Source organism: Argentina silus (assembly GCF_951799395.1).
Source record: "Argentina silus genome assembly, chromosome: 2".
Taxonomy (NCBI): domain Eukaryota; kingdom Metazoa; phylum Chordata; class Actinopteri; order Argentiniformes; family Argentinidae; genus Argentina; species Argentina silus.
This window is the reverse complement of record NC_139656.1, coordinates 5,472,206-5,481,631: the sequence shown is the minus strand read 5'-3', so window position 1 is coordinate 5,481,631 and position 9,426 is coordinate 5,472,206. Positions and strand designations below refer to the sequence as shown.

Genomic DNA, 9,426 nt, shown 5'->3' with positions numbered 1-9,426 from the left:
AGAGAGAGACAGAGAGAGAGCAAGAGAGAGAGAGAGAGAGAGCAAGAGAGAGAGAGAGAGACACATGTTGACATGAGGTTAATTCGTTTAGTGGAAGAGTGGAAGAGCCTGCACACGATCACACTGTTCTCAGCTGTATATTAGTGTATTGGCATCTGTTGGCATCAGACATTCCATGAAAACCGCCATTAAAATGTGCATATTTGATTGAATGGTTGGTGCCAATATGGAACCCAATGGAAGTCTTTATCTGAATCTAAGTTGGCTGAATCTAAGTTGAGTAACACCGCAATGCCTGGGTATGTCATAAAAACCACTGCTACAGCATTCACCCCCAGGACCTCTTCCCTGTGCTCATAAACAGTAGAGGGTGTACAACATGTCAATCAAAACTCGTTTGCATATAACAATGAACTGGCTCGAGGCAGTACGAACTCTCTCCTCCCATTTGTGAGCTGCAGCCAAAACTAGGTCTGATCATGCCACAGTGACAACGATTATGCATCATCTAGGCTTGTAATTGCTCCTGTAAGCAAGTGTATCGTGTCTCTCTCTGTGATGCAGTGGGGATGAACATAGGCTCGTTATGTAGGGGCTTATTTATTAAGAACATGCCACTGAGCTGCCTTCTCATCCGTCTTCTTACGTAACAAGGGAGGAGAGGAGAGAGGGAAGGAATGACATGGAGGTGTGGGTCAATCGGCTCCTCGCACTGAACATCCAGACAGGAGGAAACAGACTGGCATTATCCCTGCACTGCCTGAGTCAGGAAGAGAGGGAGAGGAAGTGTGTGAGAGAGAGAGAGAGAGAGAGAGGTTGTTCGGCACAGGGCCCCTGAGCTGTTAGTTAACTAAGAGAGTGGTGTTGTTCCCTACGTGGCCCTGGAGTTAGGGACTGAGAGGGAGTCTGTTCTCCAGTACTGAGCCCCTAGTGTCTGTTGCAGGAATCAGCTGAGCGTCAGTTATAACTAATATAGGAAACTATGAATCTGAGTATTCCTGACTCACTATCTGACAGCGCCATTCAACCCAGTCATGAGTGTTTATTGGCCCTTGTGCTTCCTGTTATTATTAAACAGGAGTGTTTTTATTCACACACACACACTCATCCACCCCCCCCCCCCCCCCCTCTCTCTCTCTCTCTCTCCCTCTCTCCATCCACAGCTGCCATCTGCCTGCTGAAGAAGCTTCTAGAACCAGACCCTGCCAAGAGGCCCAACATCCACCAGGTGATGGCGGACTCCTGGCTACAACTGGCCAACACACACACTGGAGCACCATACCTCAACAGGTGAGACCACAGGCGAGACACACACAGACACAGACCCATGCACACATGCCTAAGCAAACACACGCATGCACGCATTCATACACACACACACACACACACACACATACACACACATACACACACACATTGGTGTTTGGCTCTAACTCTCTCTCTCTCCCTCTGTAGGATCCACATAGAGGAGATCAACCACATGGTGTTGCTCCATATGACAGAGAGGATGGCTTACAAACACAGCGAGGTTCTGAGCGCCGTCCTCACCAACCGCGCCTGCCACACCCTGGCTGTCTACTTCTTACTCAACAACAAGATGAAGAGGCTCTCCAAGGAGTACCGGGTAAGGAAAACACCATTTAACACACGCTTAAATACTCACAACACCAGGGACTGCAGAGTGAGCTGCTACACATTCTAACTGGTGATAATTGAGGACGTCACAAAGGGCTGCTAATTCAATTTTTTAGAATGCTAGGGAAAGGACTGGTAATTTGCTGACAAACATAGCAACAAGAATCTTTGAGGACAAGCAAAACACAAGAACGAAATTAACATGTTTTGATTTCTGTAGATTTCAAAAGAGAATCCTGAGAATAAAATTTCTAAAAATGGACTAGAGAGAACAGGTAGATAAGTTATGGCCCCAACATCACCTAAGAGTGAAAGTCCATTCAACACTAGGACACGACACGTCTGACGAGTGTGCTTTTGTAATGACGTGATGTGGATAACGGTTCTTAAAAAAAAAAAATCAGTCGTGACATTGTTTGCTTTCTCCCTCTGCTAGGAGAAGCAGTATCAGGAGAAGAAGGTAGAAAAGAATGAGTACTTCCAGACCCAGTGGAGGAAGCACATTGAGAAGATCACCATCCCTCCCAAACAGACCCCTGTCTACCTGGCCGTCAGCAAAGGCCCCAGCAAGGAGAAGAAACACAGGACAGGTGAGACAACACACACACACACACACACACACACACACACACACACACACACACACACACACACACACACACACACACACACACACACACACAGCGTAATGTAGGACTGAGTGTTCCTCTAGATGTACTCGTAGCATGCGTGTGTGATGTGCTCTCCTATCACCATACAGGTGGGAAATGTCTCTAGTCATTGCATAATGTACCGTAGATAACATATGTATAACCAACTGCTGCTAGCAGACACCAGCCCATGGGCCCATGGTACCTAGATAAGCAGCTAGTAGGCTGAATATGGAACTGTAGGGCAGGAGGGAAGAACAGCTGAGAACAGTGTGATCGTGTGCAGGCTCTTCCACTCTTCCACTAAACGAATTAACCTCATGTCAACATGTGTCTCTCTCTCTCTCTCTCTCGCTCTGTCTCTCTCTCTCTCTCTCTTGCTCTCTCTCTGTCTCTCTCTGTCTCTCTCTCTCTTTCTCAGTCATTTGTTCTGTGGTTTAAACAAGTCACACCACCTAGGCTCCTTGGCACTGGCCCAATTGACTTAAGCCCAAAAAGTGGTTATCCTTATCTCCCTGTATCTCTCTATCTCTCTCTCTCTCTCTGTGGTTAGCAGTCACGCCACCCACGTTAACTAGGCTTTGCCTCAAACGGCAAGGCTTCTCAAATTCAATTTGTGTATTCAGTGTATTTGTGGAACAAAGGACAGACTGTTTGCTACCACGCACAGCCCCATTGATTCCTACAGAAGATTTCCAACAGAAATCTATGTATGTTTCCTCCCAAGTTGTATTTCATAATATTCCTTCGTGTTTGGGTCACTGTGCCTAAAATAGGGCTGACTCTGGGAGAGAGAGAACGTCACGGCGGAAAGAGAGATACGTTTACAGTCACAGTCAACACTTACAGGACTTGGATTGTTCTCAATGGGCGATTTGGGGATAAGATGTCGGGCTAACTATTGTTCTGTGCTGAATGGATACAACTGGACTGGGGAGTTGGAAACAGTTAGCATTGTGTATGGGGTGAGAATGACAACTATATTCTGTTGCTTATCAGACGTCATTGACTGATTGATGCTATTTTTGGACAAAATGGGCAGGGATATGAGTAGTATACATTGGATATTTGATGTTAACTCTTTCTCTCTCTCTCTCTCAGGTCTTCTCCGTGCTGTGACAGGTGGCCATCGTAACTCTCCTCTGGCTCCCTCAGGCACTGTAGCCTCTTCCTCTATGGAATACCTGGAAATCCACCCCCTCTTCCCACGCACACCTCAGCCAATCCGCCGTTTGGGAACCCTGCAACCAGCCAATACCAGCCCAGACCACGTCCCTGCTCCCCCAGCCCCATCACCGATCGGAATGCACTCCTTTGATTCCCTCTCCAAAGCCGAGCACATCGACGACACCCCTGCCACGCCCTGGTATAAACTGACCAATGGGACCTTCTCCCCACCCCGTCACACCTCCGCGTTCCACCCTGACTCCTCCTACCTGAAGAAGGCCACCATCCCCAGCCCTCCAGTTCTCATTGTCAATCCCCAGCCCAAGAAGAGTACCTCAAACTCGGACTGGTGTGGTTCTGACACTAGTGGCAGCCCACCCAGCTCCATAGGCAGCCCCCCAGGTGGCTCTGCTTTCAGCCCCCCTAAATCAGCCTTTAGCCCCCTCAATCCCTCATCTGCCTTCAGTCCTCCCTCCAGCGGGGGCAGCAGTGATCCAGACAGCCCTCAGCATCGCAGTAAGTTCCCCTCCATGGGGATTGGACAGATCCTGAAGAAAAGAATTCCGCCGTTTAGTTTCAGGGCGGAGCAAGCTGTGGAGGAGGTGGTATCACCGCCCCCCTACCACATGCAGACACTTCTCTGCGCTTCAGGTGCGCTCAAGACCCTCTGCTGAGGCATGCTGGGTAAAAAAAAAAAAAAAAAGACTATTCGAAATCCCACTCGACTTCCTGTTTTGGGTGGAGTGGTCTTCCTGAGCGGCCTTTTGAACATTGAACCGTCCCCTCTGCTGAGGCAATCACGGTGACAAGACTCTAACTAGCTACAGTCACCGTTGCAAATGTAGTGACAGTTGAAAAAACAACGACAAGGGGATTGAACGGAGGCTCGAATGACGACATAAACTCTACACAGTGACACTCTTTCACGTGTCAGCGGTTACGTGTCGAGGGTTGAGTGACAGAGAGAAGATGGGATTTGAAATGGATCATAAGGGAGTTATTAAACCTGCTCTGCCCCAGATACAGTATGGACAATACGTTCATGGAACACACTGTTATCTGGGCTTTAGAAGAACACACACTCACTCACACACACTCACACACACTTACTTAGAACACTGTATTATAGATCCAGGGTTATGCCCTGTTTTGTAATGTTGATGTCATTCTGATAATGAATAATTCCCAACAAACCAAGGGAACAGATCAGAAGAGAATTTTATGGAACTCTTTTGAGCTGTCTGTCTGTGGTTTCACCTCCACCCAGCTGGCACCCGAATGCTGTTTAAAGGGTTCTCTTTAATGCACTATGGTAAACCAAACCTATGAAAACAGGGTGTGTTACTGTGTTTATTGTACTCTGTCACAGACTTTAATGTAGGTGTATTTTGCCACATAGTTGCAGTCAAGCAATACTGTACCAGCACCTGCCTCTCTCAGTCTTGAACTCTGGCGTAAAGAAAACATTCAGAGTTTCTGATCACCGTTTGAATGTTAGCAATAGTTCCATTAAAATCTCAACACAACGGATCCACTGTAGAATAAAAAATGAGTTGTAATTCTCTGGATTCCACAGAACCATTTACACTACTGATTATAAGCAATAGTTTAGTGCATAATCAGTCAGGTACTACTCATCCTTCACAGTTCCTACTTCTCCGTAGCTCAAGGTTACATCGACGGTATTTGCTACAGCCAAGCTGTTACATAAACCTGTTCATACAACAGTGTAAGTAAAGATGCCCTACATGCAATTTGCTGTTATATGGGAGGCATACCTGTTATGAAAGAAAAGTGTCAAAGCCTTAAATCTTCTCAACCCTGCCCTAGGCTGAAACCGTGGAGGAGGATGGAACTACTAGTATCACGGCACGTCCAGTAAAATGATTAATTTCATATCGTCTTAAGTAACGCTGTAGTTTGTGCAATAGCACCGAAGTGTATTCCGCAATGCCGCATATTGCCAAGAAGGTGCTTTTTGAACGAATGAATCGATGGTTTTGTGATGTGACATTGTGCTTGTAAATACCAAATGATTTTAATCTACTTATTCTTATTTCTTGTATTCTCGATCAATGATTGAAATTCTGTATTCATTCAGACTAACATTTTCACACCGTAATTGTTTCACAAAACTGTATTTGACTATTCAGGATGCTTCCACATGTACACAAGGCTACTCACTGTTGAGATATAATGTCTTTCTGTCAAAAGGAAATCTTGCATGCAAAACCTTTTGGATTTAATGTTGAACTTTGAAATATGTCTTTGTAATGTTTTGTTGAAATCAAGATTGATAAGGCCTGGGAGGGTTTTTTGTAAGCTTTTGTAATGGAGGCCTTTACTTGAGTGTCAAGAGATTTCTATGCTGTATAAAATATTTTAAATATTTATACTAAATCCATTATGTGTCTGTCTGGTCCTTCCTGTCTGGATGCATTCCTATAGGTCTTGGCCTAGCATGTGTCTTTGTGTGTGTGTGTGTGTGTGTGTGTGTGTGTGTGTGTGTGTGTGTGTGTGTGTATATATATATATATAAACCATAAATCTGTTCAAATAATCAATGAAATATAAAAAATGTGTTTAGCCTAAATCTTTACAGAACGGAAACTATGTAGGCTGACTATGGAAGGGTCCTGGTCAGGCCTTAATGACCAGGCCTTAAGGACCAACTGTGGCTGCTCCACTCACATACCGTATCCATTTCCCAAGAGACACCTGTGGTGGTCATGAAACCCTTACAACAGCTGAATGACCCTTTGGTACTGACAAACACACACACACACACACACACACACACACACACACTTAATCCACTCAGCTGTGGCTCCCTGGTCCCCATCATAAACCCCTCACACTGCTCTCCGACGAGACAAAGAAGGGGGGTCCCAAAAGCTTAGAGACACACACACACACACACACACACACACACACACACACACACAGAGAAAAAACAGGGCTCCTTGGTTAAGTCTGTGTGGCTAAGCCGATAAAAGCTGTGGGACAAGAGTGGTTCTAAAGTGCATTATAGCCCGAGCCCTTTGTTTACCAGAGAGGAGGACAGTTAGCCACAATCCTCTGGTGAAACAAACAGGCAGTGACAAAGACCCCAATGGCTTAGCCACGGACCGGAGAGAAAGGGTAACACACACCAGAGGGGACACAGGGGGTTAACACAGTCTACCGCCTCAAATCATAACTGTAAAACATCTAGGTCCACCTACATTTCTACCATAGTGTTCTAGCTGTTATCTATGTATCATCTCTGCTTGACGGGACTAGTTAGTCACTGAGAACCTTGTATACCCAACTCTTAGTGTGCACGTTATTCATGTATTCTCCTCCATAATAACAGAGACTATCAGTACACCACTGTACTGTTGTTGATCTGACACCGAAAGTCCCTTTGTCCAGGCCATGATGTGAACAGAATTATTTCTACTTCTGTGAAAGCCATTGTTACACCATCACCATTCAGTCACTAACTAACCAACCATGCCCCCCCCCCCCGATATCTTGTCGAGAAAACCACCTAGAGAGCATCAGTGTTGGGGAGAAGAACCAGACTTTCCAATCAACAACCAATAACCAAACAACTAAACCAGCAACAACAAGCAAACAAAAGCTCTGAATGAGAGCATATTGGCTGGCCAATCCTTTCCTTGTATTTAAAAGCTTAAATGGGTGAACTGGGTGTTAGAGAGAGATGCAATGGACTTTCCTACTGTAGCAGGTTAACATAATTAGTCAGTCATTAGCGTTAAAGACTGGCCAGTACCCACTTACTGCAGAACAGGCCTCTCATCTCTGTCAATCTGTTCAGGCTTAGACCCCAATGACATTAATCCTGTTTTCAGCCTCTCTCTCTCTCTCTCTCCCATACACACACACACACACACACACACACACACACACACACAAGCATGTTTGGCACGTGCACGGCAGGAAAGGGTGGCTGTGGCAATGCGGCTCTTACTCCCTTTGTGTCTGAGGAAAACAGACGATTACCGTACTGTACTCTCACAGACACTGGAGAGCTGACACACACACACACTCACACACACACACACACACACACACCTAGAGAGAGAGAGAGAGAGAGAGAGAGAGAGAGGGGGGGAAGACACTCTTACATCCAGCCACAAAGAGAAGGGACAGTGCCATACATTTCTAATTAACTAGTAGGCTTTGAATAATCAAAAGGGATTTGGGTTATTTTGCCATCAGAAACCAGACATGAGTTAGCAGGGATCTTCCTGGTTGTCCTCATCAATAGCTGACTTGACGTACTAAGTCAAATGACAATGAGACATTGCTGATAGCTAAGTAGACATTGGGTAGAACAGGACAGATCAGTTAGCGTGAGTCAGTTGATGATTGACAACACAGCCTGAGGTTACAAAGCAGGCATTTCAGGTGATGTAGTAACCTTTGTTGCCATCGGTGACATTTAGTTTCACTTACATGTATGTTTCATTGTATGTAAAGAAAGGTAGTTCAATGCACTTACACACCCAGAGATTGTTTGCATGTGTGTTTTGGGAATAAGAGTATGTTACATATTGTGAGAAGAGACGATAAGAATTAGAGAGGGAGAGTAATAATAGGAGAATTTAAAATTAATGTTTAATTGTACCTGGTAGACAAAAACAAGATAGACCCATAGAGTTATTCAATTCAACAGTTTCTCCCATGCCTTTCAAAAAGAACTAACCAAAGCCAAACACCAAGAACTGATCAACACTTCACTATGAACAAAACCACAAGATTATGATACATTATAAGCAATAACAGAGTACAGTCAATGTTTAATAGTAAAGGGAATCTAACTCATCACTGCTGATACCATAGAACCTTTTTTCAATACGTATCAAGCGCCTAACCTTGAAAGTTGCTGCCTTTTGTCAAACAGAAAAAAAAACCTAGACACAGAATCCAATTTCACAGTGTGTGCTGACGCCTAGTGCCCAGACACAAAGGATTGATTGATTGTTCACTTCATTAACAAAACGACCATGTCTGATATCTAAGATTGATTATCAACACAGTACAGTTTTCATTACCGATAAAAAAAAAAAATCTATTTTTTTTCATCATTACATTCAACATTTTTTGTATGTTTGTACACAGGTGGCACTCCCTCATATTTTCCCTCAAAAACAAGACCAGAAATCCAATCAAAGAGCCGAGCTCAGCCAATGGCTGCTCAGCGTCTGTGGTAACTGTGGTGTCGGGCCGTGCAATGATTGGTCAGGTGTTTCATACAGGAAAGGCTGTAATTGGCTGATTTGGAAACTATGCTTCATTGCCTCCATGGCAACATTGCTTCCCTATTGCTTCAGAAGGTGAAAGGAGGGGAGGCAACTTTCACTCAGACACCACCTCTGCATTATTCATCCCTTGAGCGCTCCGAGAGAGCGAGAGAGAGAGAGAGAGAGAGAGAGAGAGCGAGAGCAAGAGAGAGAGAGAGAGAGCGAGAGCAAGAGAGAGAGAGAGAGAGCGAGAGCAAGAGAGAGAGAGAGAGAGAGAGAGAGAATTGACTGGTGGGCTTGGTTTGGGTGGGTGTGTAGGGAGGGTTGAACCGCTGCAATAATTGCACCGCGCAGTGCAATGCATCCTGCCTCATCGTCTAAATATATCCCAGCTAAATGAGCTCAGAATACTCAAAACACAAACACAGGTCAACTCGAGGAAAAGAAGATAATGACCTTTAAATCCTAATCAACCAACTGGAAAACATTTTTTTCCTGAAAGCCTAGAAATGAAAACACAAAGCACATCTGGCCATATGGCTGGCTCTATCTCCAGCAGAGCCCACTGACCAGGCAGCACGTAGCCAGGCAGCTCATCTTCTACGGGGGGACCGGCGAGACAACAAGACCCCCCGCTGACAACAAAGCCCACGCGGCCGCCTCGTTGTTATTGTGTTTTTTTTTCCCGGTGACTGAGGGATGAGAGAGGGGAGGAGGGAGGG

General features: G+C 45.2%; 1 protein-coding gene across 1 annotated transcript in view; it reads left to right on the top strand.

The window, feature by feature from the left end:
* Window positions 1–5,839, top strand: part of hunk (hormonally up-regulated Neu-associated kinase) — a 13,126-nt gene extending 7,287 nt beyond the window's left edge. Inside the window, exons 6-9 of the mRNA XM_083696419.1 lie at window positions 1,164–1,290; window positions 1,456–1,624; window positions 2,072–2,225; window positions 3,387–5,839. Coding sequence (XP_083552545.1) covers window positions 1,164–1,290; window positions 1,456–1,624; window positions 2,072–2,225; window positions 3,387–4,126 — 1,190 coding nt within the window. The 3' untranslated portion in view covers window positions 4,127–5,839. The remainder of the gene's footprint in view (window positions 1–1,163; window positions 1,291–1,455; window positions 1,625–2,071; window positions 2,226–3,386) is intronic.
* The last annotated feature ends 3,587 nt before the right edge of the window (window positions 5,840–9,426 follow it).